The 14,302-nt window shown below is 56.3% G+C and overlaps 1 protein-coding gene across 1 annotated transcript; it reads left to right on the top strand.

Annotated features, from left to right (window-relative positions):
• The first annotated feature begins 9,492 nt into the window (after positions 1 to 9,492).
• On the top strand, positions 9,493 to 12,406 carry GBX2 (gastrulation brain homeobox 2). The gene is made up of 2 exons (XM_032857978.1): positions 9,493 to 10,418; positions 11,462 to 12,406. Exons 1-2 carry the CDS (start codon positions 9,896 to 9,898, stop codon positions 11,983 to 11,985), a joined length of 1,047 nt encoding a protein of 348 aa, XP_032713869.1. The 5' UTR covers positions 9,493 to 9,895; the 3' UTR covers positions 11,986 to 12,406.
• Positions 12,407 to 14,302: the final 1,896 nt, after the last annotated feature.

The following is a 14,302-nucleotide window of genomic DNA, read 5'->3' as shown; positions in this document are numbered from 1 at the left end:
GTTTGTCTTTAAATGCTCGAGAGTCTTGTGATCAGAGGCTGCCCTCAAACCGATATTCTCCCTCTGAGAGAGCAGGCCTGCGCCCCAGGCTGCCCCACATCCATACAGCACTCCGCAACGCCTCTGGCGCAATGCAGCTACCCTACCACGCCACCATTCCGGGCCAGGCCCCCTGCCTAGGAATGCCACGCGATCTAATTCGGTTCCGCGACAAACCGTGGCGGAAGCGCTGTATTAATGACCCCCGTTTTAGAAACGCAGTCGGGCCGCTGGTGGGAGAGAGCCGGGGTCCCCTGCCCATTATGCAGGTGGGGCAACAGAGGCCACGGTGTTCTGGGTGGTGCGTCCATGAGGGTCAGGCCCAGATGTCAGAGGGTTTCTTATCCAACCACTTCCTGGATGAGGCTGCTCAGGGTGAGTCAGAGTCAGGAAAATTGGGGTTGTAAAGACAGCCGAGGTGGGGTTCCTATTATCACATCCAAAATCGGATCATATTTCCTAGCACTTTGTGTGTCTGAATTTTCCCCCTCGTTTGTGACAAAGGTTTCTCTTGTGCTCTAGATGTTTATAATGAAAAGAAAAGAAAGAAAAATGCATTTTTTCTTATGCAGTTGTAGGCATGGAAAAAAAAAAATAGACGTCTCAGTCCTTCTTATCCCGCGAGAAGGGGAGCCGGGGATCCACCAACTCCCCCCGCACAGCGGAACCCAGGCTCCAAAGCAGATGCCATTACTCCCATGGCCCATAGGGGGCGATGTGGATCCCTGAGCGCTCTGCACACCCACGTCGCTTTTCAGGCTGTTACTCCTTTGGAAATTGTGAAGCCTCAAATAAAAATGTTTCCTGTCATTCCCTCATTAATTTATTAAAATACCTAATAACACATTTGAGCTCTGTTTACAGATAGGAAATAGCCCTGTTACTTCATTAAATTGAAAATGTGTAATGTGAAATATGTGTTGCAAAATACAAGTATTCAGTTCATTACATTTTAAAGTATAAATTTCCAAATAACATTCAATAATACGAATGAACTGAATTGGAATGTTTTTTGGGTTAGAATGAAGTTGAACTTTTAAGTCTCTCATTTCTTAAGTTTCCTGAAGTTTTTCTTGGGTTTTGGTGGTGGTGGTGGGTGTTTGTTGCAATTTATTTTTTTAAAGGTTTTATTTATTTACTAGACAGAGATCACAAGTAGGCAGAGAGGCAGGCAGAGAGAGAGGAGGCAGCAGACTCCCCACTGAGCAGAGAGCCCCATGTGGGGCTCGATCCCAGACCCCTGGGATCATGACCTGAGCCAAAGGCAGAGGCTTTAACCCACTGAGCCACACAGGTGCCCCTGTTTGTTGCAATTTAAGTGGGTCTGAGAGAAACTCAGAACAGGGGGAAATTATAAGAAGCAAAAGATAAGCTAGGAGTATCACATCACAATAACAAACAGATTCTAAAATAGTCATCTTCTCAAAAACAAAATATAATGACTAGAAGGAGAGGGCACGGTGAGCAAGGGCGGGGCAGGGGAAGTCCCTGAACTCAGTAGATGCATCAGATTGGTCACATGATGTCAATCACCCTCCCTCTCTGAGCTACCATAATCAATTTCTGCTGGTTCTGAAGTTTACCGTTCATTATTGTCCCAGATTATGGAGAACAGAAGGTTTGTCCGGGTGGAGATGAGCAGGATTGCTTCTGGCTTTGGCTCACTTCCCAGCAGAACCTAGTTTTTCACACATTCCCTGGGGAGAAGGAGAGCCTGAGGCAGAGGGCTGCAGGAGGCTCACTCCCCACACCCTGTCCCTGCCCCACTGTCATTTCTGTCACCACTCTGGATGGCCACTCTGCTGCAGGCTGGTTTGAACATGCATCAGACACCCATAAGGGCCCCTAGAAGCAGCCTCCGAAACCCTCTCTTGGTTGTCCGTGGCAATGTCCTTGCAGGCAGCCATCACCCTCAGTGTGGACATTCACGTGAATAACTTCCCTTTGAAGGATGTTTCAAAATCACTGTGCAGAATAAACACTAGATAGTAAGGTATGAACAACAGGCTTTCTTTAACTCCCTGCTGGAAGGAAGGAGGAAAGGAGGGGAGGAAGGAAAGAGGGAGGAAAGAAAGGAGGAAGGAAAGAAGGAGAGAGGGAAAGAAAGAGGGAGGAAAGGAAAGAGAGAGGGAGGGAAGGAAGGAGGGAGTGAGGGAAGGGAAGGATGGAAGGGAGGAAGGGAGGGAGCGGGAAGGCAGGCACTTTCAACACACAAACACACACACACACACACACACACACACAGGCAACATGCCCCACAAAAAGAAATGTTTTCATTTCCTGCAAAACCCAGAAGCGTCCCCTAGGACAGTATGGGGACAGCATTTGAGTTTTTCTTGATTTTTTCTTCTGGGCCTAAAGGACCTCCTCTCTCATTGTTTCCCTTTTCTCCTGTGTGAGTGTTCTAGCAGGTTGGGCCCTGGCCAAAAATACTTCCGGATGTTGGCGTTTGCTCTCTCTCCTTGCTCTTGGCTCCTGCTTTCCCTAAAGTTCTGGGACTTCAGGATACACCCACAAGGGAGATCACTGTTGGCAGCAAAGTCAGGCAGTTCCGTTCCCCTGTATTTTTTTCAGATGACAAGTGGGGGAAATTCCAAGATTCTTCTGTTTCCAAGGTCTGGCAGGTGAGTATCTCCAATTATTTCTGCAATCACCACCACCAAGGGGCTGTATATTTAGGGAACCTGAGGCAGCAGGGACAATCGAGAAGCCTACAAACAAGGGCGCTCTCCCTCCTCTACCACTGCAAGCTTCTCCCGGCAGTAGCGGAGGGAATAAAGACAGTGAGTGTGTATATGTAACTAGGGAATGGTGTTGGTTTGTCCCAGCCTGGCAAATACAGGTGCCTGCTGACATTTTCACTTCTCAAGCCTCGCTGAAGGAAATCGGCTCTCTCTGTTGGCCAGTGGCCTACAGCTAACCTCAGGTCAGGGAGCAAAGGAGATAGGTGAGTCAAAGAGGGTGGAGAGGAGTGTTAAGTCCTGTGGCCAGTCTCCACCGACTCTGGTCTTTTTCACCCCTCAATGTCTTTTTCACCCCTCAAATGAGAGTCAAAGATCTACACTGGGCTCTTCGTCCAATGTGAAATGTAATGATCCCAGTGGCTTGGAGCAAGCACGTTTCTTTTCCCTGGTTCTGTAAGCTGGGTGTTCTGTTGTAAGCCAAGTGCCCCGTCTGCTTTTTTAGAAGGGGCTGTCATCTATTGTGAGCTCCCTCCAATTGTGGGCTAATAGGAAGGCTCTCCCCAGCCCCCAGCAGCACAGGTCCCTTCCACCCTCTCCTTGGGAAAGCCTGACATTTAAGGTGGCCCTCCTTGAGTTGCTGTCCCTACTAGTCACAACTGTCCTTCTGGGAAACCTCAGCGGAGCTAGGTTGGTCAGGTACACACGCAGTCACCTGGAGTTTTTCCAGATGAGGTTAAATCTAAGAGCAATTTTACAAAAACATCCCCCCCACCACCTCCCCCAGAAATCCACAAGAGGAACAGAGGCCATTCTCATGCTCCCTCCCCAGTTAGCCAACTTCTCTCCCCTGCGTTTACACCCAAGGCCTCGCCCCAATCTGGTGACCTCCTCTCTAGGTGCTGTTTTCCAATCGGAAGGGGCGGGAATGAAAGCAAGCGCGGGCTCCGCTTTGCAAGTAGTTCTCGAAGGAGGGCAACTCGAACTCTCGAAGGAGTTCCGCCTCCCAGCGATGGCCACTTTTTGTTCGATCCCCCAGAAGTTAAGAGTTGCAGCACTGCCTCTGATGTGCGTAACTGTTGACCCAAACATTCTGGTTCCCTCCACGGTGGTTTCGAAAGGGTTAAATGGATGAAGTAGAAGTAAACCGCGTCTTTTTAAAAAGACATGTCACCTCCGGGGGTGTCTGGGCTGTCGGGGGGAGGCGGCAGGGGCCCTGCTTCGCGAGGATCTGGGGGCCTCCCGATCGCCAGCCATGGGGTGACGCGCGCGAGTCCTTGGCCGGCTTCTCCCCGACACGCGGTCCCCTCTCCCGAGCTAGGAGCTCGAGGGGTGCACCGCTGAGCCCGACGCTTCCGACTTCAGCATCCATCGGACACCAGCCGTGTCCAGCCCCGGACCTTCCAGGGGAAAGCGGACGGGCCGGGACTCGGGCACCGCAGCGGCCCCTGGCGTCCCAGGAGGCCTGCTCGCCAGGCGGTCCCCGAGGCCCCCGTCCCGCCTGCGCCTCTCCTCACCCCTGAGTGCCCTCCGCCCGCCTCCCAGGCCGCCCGGTTCGCGGCCCCGGGATTAGCATATCTGTGAAGTCCCGCAAACAATGCCCGCTGTGCGGGGAGATGAAAGTCGGGCGCCGGGTGGCTGGGGGTCGTTTGAAGTCCCCGAAAGGTGGGGCCGCGGGAATCCGAGGGGGCAGATGGGAGGAGATAGAGCCAGGTGAGAAACGCCGCGCGGCCATGAGCCTCCCTCCCCAGCGACCCAGGGCCAGGGTCTCCTAGACCGCACGGCCTCCCGGGCCCCCGGAGCAGCCAGCCCCCGACCCCAGCCAAGTGGACGCTCGTCCTGTGCGGCCCCGCACGAGCCCTCGCAGTCCTTGTCGTCCGCGCCTCAGTTTCCGTCCCTCAACTGCAGCCCTGGGACCCGGTTCGCCCCGGCCTCCGCCCGACGCTGGGAACCCCGGGACCGCCGGCCTCAATCCCCGCCAAGGATCATCCTTCCCCCACCCCACCCCCAGGAATGTGTGCTCGCGGGAGATTAGCGTTGTGCGCGGGCGCGGGGCTTCCCGGGCCATCCAGTACCCCCAGTGGTCACGCACTCCCCACTCCAACCTGTGGGGCTATTCCCAAAAGCAACTAGGACCCCCGCCTGCGCCCTCGGACGCCTAGGCCCGGTGTCTGAAGCAGAGCCCAGGATGGAGTGACAGGTCAGTGTGTCCAGGCCCGCAGATCCCAGGCTCCCGGGCGGTGCAGAACACTCCTCATCCCGGCCGCTAGATCCTACGAGGGCACGGCTCACAGACCACGAGCCCCTGGCTCCGTCTGTTACTGCGCACCGGGGTGGGGAGGGCCGCACAGGTGTTAAGGGTCAGGTTCCCCGGCCTTCGGGCCTGCGGGGAACACTTTCCAACGCCCCCAAGAAAACACATACACACACACACACACACACACACACACACACAAACACACAGTCTCCTCCTTTTTACGTTTCTGATTTGCGGGTTTGTTTCTGCTACTTTGAGGGTGGGGGACAAAAAGCAAAACTTTCTACATAAGAATGTCTCAGCACACACAGTCCCGCAAAGTGTTTCTTCTTCAGGGCGCTTTAGAAAAACCCCCTGTCCTGCTTTCTGCATGGTCAAGGAGGAGAATAATGAAACCAAAGACTTTCATTTTATAAACCACTTGATCTTTGCTTGGGAAACTCTATTAATTGAATGGGTTTGCCTTTTTTGCCAGTCCCCTTTATCATTATTTATGGGCTTTAAATTGTTTAAAGTTCCCTTGACGTTCAATTTACAAGTTTGGGGACTTTTTTTGTTCTGCCTTTTGTCCTGGAGAAAGACATCGTGTTGGAAGCGCTTTGAAAAGCCAAACAGGAGAGGTTAGCAATGAAAGGGAAGCAGGCGAGATCCCTTTTAATTCCGTCCTGTTAGTGAATGGCTCTTTTACATAATTGCAGGAGCTATTTCAAAGCCAGCCAAGGGCTGACTTCACTTAGAACCACATGGAGTCTATTTTGGGCTTTCAGATTTAAAAAAAAAAAAAAAAAAAAAAAGGCTGAATAAAATAGTTAAAAAAGATGAGGCTTCAATGCTTTCTGCTACTTGCAAATTGGTGTGTCTGATGGGGAATTTTACACAAGCACCCCTTTGTAAGTGCGTCTTGGGCTTGGGAGGGACTGTTGTGGGTTTGCTGGGTGTGAATCCCAATTGCCTTTCCATAAATAAAACCCATCCCAAGCTATTTCCCAACGATTGCCAGGAGCAAGAGCCGCTGCCATGACCGAATGATCAGGCCACTCAAAGTCTCTATAAATAAAAACAACACGGTTACCAGAGAAACCAGCCTCTCTCCCGGGACTGGGTGGCGGGCGGGAGCACCCGGCCCGCTGGGTCTGCGGGTGTCTCCGCACCCACGGAGACCTAAGGCGCCCACGGAGCCCCTTCTCCTCCACCGCCCGCGACCTCCACCCGCCGGCGGTTTGTAAAAGGCACGGTTCGAAGTGCTTCCTCCTCCGGGCTGGACTCCAGGGGCCGACGCAAGTTTGCCACATGAATATTCATTTACTTGTGCGTTTAGCATTTTATACTCAGCCTCCATACACCTGCACGCGAACATTGACTGGGACAGCCCCGAAGCGTGGAGACAACTTAATTACCATCACTTTTACTGACGTCTGAGGTTTTAAGTGGCTTAATACGGTCTTGACACCAGCTTGGCATCTGCCGAGTAAAGTGCGTAAGGGGTGGGCCAGCTTCATCCCCGCGGGAGTCTTCCTGAGAGGGGAAAAAAAAGTTCGCGGAAGTTAACTAGAGTTGGAGCACCCAGATGTGCTTGCGGTTGTGTCCTTTCTTTTTCCGAACCCGAGGGAGCGCGCGCGGGGGGTGGGGGTGGGGGTAGGGGGGGTACCTCTGAAGGCAAAGTTGCAAAGATCTGTGCCAGGTGGTTTTCCTGCGCAGCTTGGGCCGAGCCGAGTCACCCCAAGGGTTCTGCAGTTTGAGGCAGGTCCGAGGTAAGCAGGTAGGAATCCGAAGGATGGATAAGCCCTGTCTGTACCTGTCGCTCGCTACCCATAAATCTCTCGGAGGAGACGAGGAAGAACTCTAGGGGCTTTTATTTTCCGCAGTCCCCGTGCTCTGAACGCTTTGCAGGTAGCTGAGGTGCCCCGAATGAATCTTGTTAATCACCGGCGAAACACAAGAATCCTTTTATGATGCGAACAGTCGTTTTCTGAGCAGTTAAGCATTAGATGAGAAAATATGACCGCATTGCATTCGAGAAAAAGCACACTAGTAAATAAAATTCATATTGATGAGAATTCTCTGAACTCACTAATAAAAGAAGATTAGTATTATAACCCCCGCAGTCAATACTTTCCACAGCAATTTATGGATGCAAATAATATGCCATCAAATTATTTCAAGTGTAGCTATAATTCAGCGGACCTAAATCTTCTTGCTGAACTTTAAATGTAGAATTATCACCAAAATAATCAAAGGAATCCCTGTCTCTCGGAGGGTAATCAGGCGACGGAAGTCCCTAGAACAATATTTTTACCGCGAAATAGCAAAGTGGATGGCAAATCTGCTCGGGTAAAATGAGTAACAGCTTACTGTACACGCCAGTGTCAAGCCGCGAAGAGACCCGGCTGTAGCAACGTAAATCAAGCAAGAAGTCGAACATTTTTTCTTAGTATTCAAAAAACAAGGTAACCATACCAGAGACTCTGTGCCTGTAACTATCCCATAATGAGAGGGAGTATTTATTATGCTCATAAAGAAATCAGCCTTTTGCCCTGGGCTTCGATCCCCCCCCCCCTTCCTTTTCTTCTTTTTCTTCTTTTGTAGGAGTGGAGAAAGAGGGATAGAGCTTAAAGACCCCACAGACACCTCCTGCCCTGCGGATTCCACCGATTCCCCCTCACGCCGCCTAAGCCACCTCGGGGTCTGGGCGTGAAGGGAGTGCAGGCGGTACAGTCAGCGGCGTCCTAATGAATTCCTTTCAAACCGCCTGCCGCCGGAGCCATCTATTACTGCCGCCTGGAGTGGGGAAACGCGCTCGAGACGTCTTTGTCCGGGTGGCGGTGGGGCGGGGGGAGGAGGCGAGCGGGAGGAGGGCGGCTGGCTGCGGGGCCGGCGAGTTTTCCCAGCACTCGGGGGCGCCGGGATGCACCCTCCTCTCTTTCCTCCAGGGCCCTTTGGGTGGGCAGTGGGTTCCTGGCCAGTCCCACGGCTGAAGAGGTGCTCTCGAATTAAGACGTCCCCCTGGGGGCCTTGGAGTTAGAGCGGGAGAAAGAAGAGCGAGAAAGAAGAGCTTCAAGGAATAGGGTCGATAAATTCATAAAGATCGATTTATCTTTATCTCCCAATTAAATGTGCTTGTAAGTGATACATAACACACGTCCAACACGGGCCAACTCCCCAACCACTAGCTCCTCGGCGTGAGCTGATTTTTAATGACTGGAATAACAATGCCCTTCTCTCCTCTCCTCGCGAGCCAGGTGCTCCTCAGCCGCTCCGGGTGAGCGTCTAGACCCGGGAAGTTGGAGCCGAGGCCCTGAAGGCGCGTGGAAGCCCCGCGCGCACTGACGCGCGCTGCACGGGCAGCCCTGGCCACGAACGATTCCGTTTTTTTAAGAGAAATTCGAGCACTGCAAGTTTCTGGTTTTGTCATAGAGAAGGGAATAAGCACCTCACTATCCCCCACTCTCTCCCCGCCAGTTCCCTTACTCCCATATTCTGGGATTTTACCATTGTCGAGGCAGGGGAAACATCTTGAGGGAATCCGCTCCACCCTGCAGTAGGCAAAGGGGAACCGCGCGCCCTCGAGTCCTCGCTCAGGAAACCGGGTGGCGGCGCCGGGGTGAGCGCTCCCTCGGTTCTCAACGTGCTTAATTAGCGCCTATTTACAAAACGCAGCTTTTATTTGAGCAAACATCATAAAGCTTTCATCAGGATAATCTCACGTTATACAATCTGGAGGCACAGCAACTCCCCCTTCCTCCCCGAGGATGGAGCAGATAAAGGACTCGCTTTATTATCATAATTATCGTGGCTGTTATTTTGGTGCGCGCAGGCAAAGTGTGTAAATAGGTGCGATGATTAAGAATGTCATGAAAAATGAGAAGGGATCGCTCACAGGAGGGCCCAGGTCGGGATGGGGGGACCAGCAGCCTCCCCGCCCCGCCCGGGAGCGCGGGGGGCGCAGTGAGAAACCCGGCCCGCTCCAGCCGGTGGCTGGGGCCTTCCAGCTCCCGAACAGCGCCCTGGGGGCGGATGCGAAAGGGGCAGGACCTTGCTCCTAACTCTGGGAACCTCTTCTGGAGCACGGGCGCAGCAGCGGCACCCAACGCTAGGGAGAGCCACGGACAGGTTTGTTCCAGGGCATTTGAGGAAGAAATAGAACGCCCCTGGCCCAGCCGCGGTAGGTCCCAACCCCGGAAGCTGCCCTGGGAGGCGGCCTCGACAAGGATGTCGGGCCGCGGGGTTCGAGCCTTGGAGCTTTGGAGCCCACAGCCCTTTTCAAGTTTGCGCGGCGCGGGCCCGGAGCGCAGGTCCTGGCTCTCGGGCCCGCGCGTTTGGCCGGTGGCGCCCGCAGCCGGCTCCCGGCCAGCCCTGGTGGAAGGGGCGGAGCCCCGTTTTCGCTCCGCCCCCTCCCGGCGCAGCCAATAGGCGGTGGTGCCTGGCCCCACGTGAGGTAAGCCCGGCCGGGCAGCAGGCAAAATGTGAATGAGAAAGAGGAGCGCGATTTAAAGGTGCTGGCGGCGCCCGCCGAAGACAAGTGCGCCAGCTTCGCGCGCTCCCCAGCGGCCCGCGGGAGGCGACGGACTGCGGATCCGACAGACGGACGCACCGACGGCTGAGAGCCGGGGCCAAGGGTGGCAGACGAGACTCGCGCGGGCTCCGACGGGCAAGCGGCGGGCAGCGGCTCCAGCGAGCCCGCGGGGCCCGGGTGCCCTCTCCACTCCGGGGCGCACGGCCTCACCCGGAGTACAGCCCGCACGCGCTCCCGCCGGGCATGCAACCCGCTCAGGACTGAGGGTCGGCGGCGCCTGCTTTCAGGGTTCCGCTCGGCCCCTGCCCAGCAAACCCGGCTGTGCTCCCAGCGCCCGGGGGTCTTCCTGGTGGCGGCGCGGCGCGGGGACTTTTCGCCTCTCGCTGGCCTCTCCCGAGCGCGTCTATGAGCGCAGCGTTCCCGCCGTCGCTGATGATGATGCAGCGCCCGCTGGGGAGTAGTACCGCCTTCAGCATAGACTCGCTGATCGGCAGCCCGCCGCAGCCCAGCCCCGGCCATTTCGTCTACACCGGCTACCCCATGTTTATGCCCTACCGGCCGGTGGTGCTGCCGCCGCCGCCGCCGCCGCCACCCGCGCTGCCCCAGGCCGCGCTGCAGCCCGCGCTGCCGCCCGCGCACCCTCACCACCAGATCCCCAGCCTGCCCACCGGTTTCTGCTCCAGCTTGGCGCAGGGCATGGCGCTCACCTCCACGCTCATGGCTACGCTGCCTGGAGGCTTCTCTGCGTCTCCCCAGCACCAGGAGGCGGCGGCGGCCCGCAAGTTCGCGCCGCAGCCGCTGCCTGGTGGCGGCAACTTCGACAAGGCGGAGGCGCTGCAAGCCGACACTGAGGACGGCAAAGGCTTCCTGGCCAAAGAGGGCTCGTTGCTTGCCTTCTCCGCCGCCGAGGCTGTGCAGGCGTCGCTCGGTGAGTCGGCGGCGCGCGCGACCCGGGCGCGGGGACGGGAGGGGGCGGGGGTGAGCCAGCTCCGGGTTCCCGCTGGGGCAGAGGGGGCGAGGCCGAGCCCCCTCCCGACACCCCGCCCCGGCTTCCCCCTCCTGAGCGGCAGGAGGACTCGGCCGAGCTGTGCCGCTAGGCCTCCGGGGGGCATTTAGAGCCAAGCAACAAGCTAGGGGGTGGGGTGGCATTTAGCTCCCGGGGCCAGCTGCTGCGCGGGGCGGCTGACCCGGCTGGCGGCGAGTTTGGAGGAGTCTAACCACCCCCTCCTGCGAGCCGTGACCTGGGGCCCCGGATGGGTTTCAGCCTTTAGGGGTGGCGGGTTGGGCTATGTGTCTCAGTAGTGCGTGTGCTGGTGGGGGGGGCGCCGGGGTTGGACTCCCCCAGACCTATTAAACCCCTTTACTGGGCTTGTCCGGGAGAAGCAGATTCCTGGGAGGTTGTGCGTCTGCCGGTGTGTTGCGGTGTCTGGTGGGAAGTTCTCCTAAGGCTTCAAAACTTCCCTTTTGCCAACATTATCTGTCCAAAAAAAAAAAAAAAAAAAAAAAGACACTGTCTGGGATCTATACCTCCCTGTGTCCCCACTTTGACTGCGATGTAATTGAGGCTCACTAAATTTTCACTGCGGGGGGGTGGGGCGAGATGGATCATGAATTTCCTCTTCCGTCCTCACCCAGCCCCCACCCTGGGGACAAAGAGGATGCTCTCTTGGGCCTCAGGCCTCCTGTTACTTCTGCCTTAAGCTGCTGGAGGCTGGGAGGGTGCAGACGTGGCCTGGGGCCCCTTGAGTGATGGTTCTGGGCAAAGGGCCGTCGTCTGTACTGTCTTCTTTCCTCCTTTGAGCTTTCTCACGACCCCCCCTCCTCTGCCCCTCAAAGGCCAGGAAATCACAATGTGTTAATGTCATAGAAAGACAATCCGCTAAGGGGGGAAAAGGCCCAAGTGACGGTGGGAAGGGGAAAGGAAGGCCAGTGTGCGAAATGTAATAAAACGCCGTTTGGTTTTGCTTTCAGTCGGGGCTGTCAGAGGGCAAGGGAAAGACGAGTCAAAGCTGGAAGACGACCCGAAGGGCAAGGAGGAGAGTTTCTCACTGGAGAGTGATCTGGACTACAGCTCGGATGACAATCTGACTGGCCAGGCGGCTCACAAGGAAGAAGACCCCGGCCATGCGCTGGAGGAGACCCCGCCGAGCGGCGGCGCGGCAGGCAGCACCACGTCCACGGGCAAGAACCGGCGGCGGCGGACTGCCTTCACCAGTGAGCAGCTGCTCGAGCTGGAGAAGGAGTTCCACTGCAAAAAGTACCTCTCGTTGACCGAGCGCTCGCAGATCGCCCACGCCCTCAAACTCAGCGAGGTGCAAGTGAAAATCTGGTTCCAGAACCGCCGGGCCAAGTGGAAACGCGTCAAGGCTGGCAATGCCAATTCCAAGACAGGGGAGCCCTCCAGGAACCCCAAGATCGTTGTCCCCATCCCCGTCCACGTCAGCAGGTTCGCCATCAGAAGTCAGCATCAGCAGCTGGAGCAGGCCCGGCCCTGAGGATCCAAGGAGAACCTGAGGCCTGGACCACCGCGGAGAAGCCACAGCTCTGGAGGGAACCGCAGTGGCTTCTGCCATGTTTGAAGCAAAACTCAAAGTCACCCCCACCCAACTTTGGACACCCCAAGCACATTGAGAGTATATTCATTAAAAAGGCTTAAAAGACTGCTTTTGAAGGGGCTACAGCTACACCTGAAGACACACTAAATATTTATTATACTATCCTACTTTGTACATAGATATCTATATAAACTGGATCTCAGCCGCAGTATTTTGAAAGTTATAGGACCAAACTACCCAGTAATATTCTCCACTCACATTCCAGAAGAAAAACAAACCCTCTGCTGTAATCTTCCATGCATAGCAGCCTCCTTTCCATACTTTTCCAAAGGTAAACATGACACTACAGAACAAACCATGGGGTTTACGCTCATTTTTGGTTCTATCTTCGTTTTGGGGGTTTTTTGTTTGTTTGTTTGTGGGTTGTTGTTTTTTTTTTTTTTTTTTAGTTGACTGAAAAGCAGATGTTTTGGGGGCATCTGGGAGATTTGCTTTGCTTTGGTTTTGCCTGGCTTTCTTTCCTGGGGTTGCACATCCTATCTGAGCCATGTTTGAAGCACGTCTCCGTTGTGTTTAATTTATTTCAATGTAGCTTCTTTTCTTATAAGTTATGACATTTAAACAATCGCAGTCTTGTGAATAATAAAAAGGAGAGAGAGAGAGAAGGGGAAAAAAAGGACCAATCTCTGGGTCTCGTAAGTGTGTCCAGATTTGACTGTTTCGAGGGCACTGCCAGGTTATGGCCAGGTGGCTGGTCTGGGGCCAGTACTGGATAAAAGTCCCCTGTCCTGGTCTCTGCAGGCTGGCTGGACACCAGCCACCTTGCACCTTACTACCAGGTTTTTAAGTGGAGAGCGAGAGCTCTAGTTGGGTTTTAAATTTAAGGGAGCCTCCTTTTCATCCTAGAAAGCTGACTTCTTCCCTTTTGCCTGCTCTAATCAATACCTAGGAAGCTGGCAAACTTCGGCCATAGGAGGCGGCGGGCTCCCGGAGGAGGGAAAGCGAGCGCGGGTATTGGTGGCTTTTCACAGACTCCTGATGCTCTAAACCGACCACTGCCAGGGAGGAAACGCGTTTTCTTAACAACATCCCCGGTCGGAAAAGGAGCGGTGCTCGCGCCCCAAGCTGGGCCAAGCGCCCATAAATCAGGCTCCGGGCGTTATCTGGTGACGGGAGCAGAAACCCACCCAACCGAGCTGGGCTTCCCGGCAGCGCTCAGCTCCAAGGGCCCGGCGTGCGGAGAGCGTCCGCAGCCCGCGCACTTCCCTCTCCAGGCGGGGTCGGAGGGGCGGGCCTCGACCACCGCCCCACCCCGAGGGCTCTGGGGAGGTCGGCAGCGCAAAAAGGGTCGCGGAGAAGAGCACACACGGGGTGGCGGCTGGGTCCGCAGAGGTACTTGAGGGCTGGGCAGCTCCCCGCCTGGGCCGGGAGGCTCACAGGGCGCGGGAAGGGCCCCCGAGGCCCACCCCCCAGCCCCGGGCACCGCGCCCCCAAGCCTACCCCTGGACGCCCTCTCCCTTCCCGACCCCGAAGCGCCAGGCCAAGCCCCCCGGAGATTGTCGCGAACAGGCCCGGGACTCTCCAGGGGCTTGGAGCGGGCGAGCGAGAGGAAGCGCGGCCCGCTGACCTGTGGCCTCAAGGACGAAGAGAAAGAAGCCAGAGGCTTCAGCCAACCTCGGCCTTCGGCGTGGGGAGCAGGCTCCCAAGCAACCGCGCGCGGTACCCACCACGGATGGCAACCCTGGGAGGGGAGACACGGCGCCCTCGGTCAATACTAGTATTGACCTAAAGTACTCCGCTTACAACCCGTCACCTCCCCGCCGCGGAGGGTCGTGGGGACTGCGGCCTCCGTCGACACTTCAGGCACAAGGTGAGGGACGGAGGCAACCGAGTCAGCGTTTCCCGCCGCGTTCCCAAGATTTCCAGGCGCGGAAAATGGCCCAGACTTGGTTTTCGAACACAATACAGCGGAGCGGCTGGTCCTCCGAAGGCCTCAGCCGGCTCTGCGGGGCACGGAGAGCTTAGGGGATTCTTGCTGCCCCCCACCGCCGCGCCCCTCCAAGAGCCCTGGGGCCCGCGGTGGAGGCTGCGCCGGGGTCCTTCCCTGGCCCCACTCCCGGTCAGCCAGGCCCGGCCGCTCCCCCTGATCCCGCCAGCGGCCAGCTGGTGCGCGCACCCGGATCACCCGCTGGCGTCACCTACTCAGGCAGGTTTCCCCCGGCCACATGCCTCCCCGCGCTTTCGAGGCCAGCGGAGA

Source organism: Lontra canadensis, unplaced genomic scaffold (genome assembly GCF_010015895.1).
Source record: "Lontra canadensis isolate GAN:19392208 unplaced genomic scaffold, GSC_riverotter_1.0 scaffold13, whole genome shotgun sequence".
NCBI classification, from domain to species: Eukaryota; Metazoa; Chordata; class Mammalia; order Carnivora; family Mustelidae; genus Lontra; species Lontra canadensis.
This window is presented reverse-complemented; position numbering and strand designations above follow the sequence as displayed.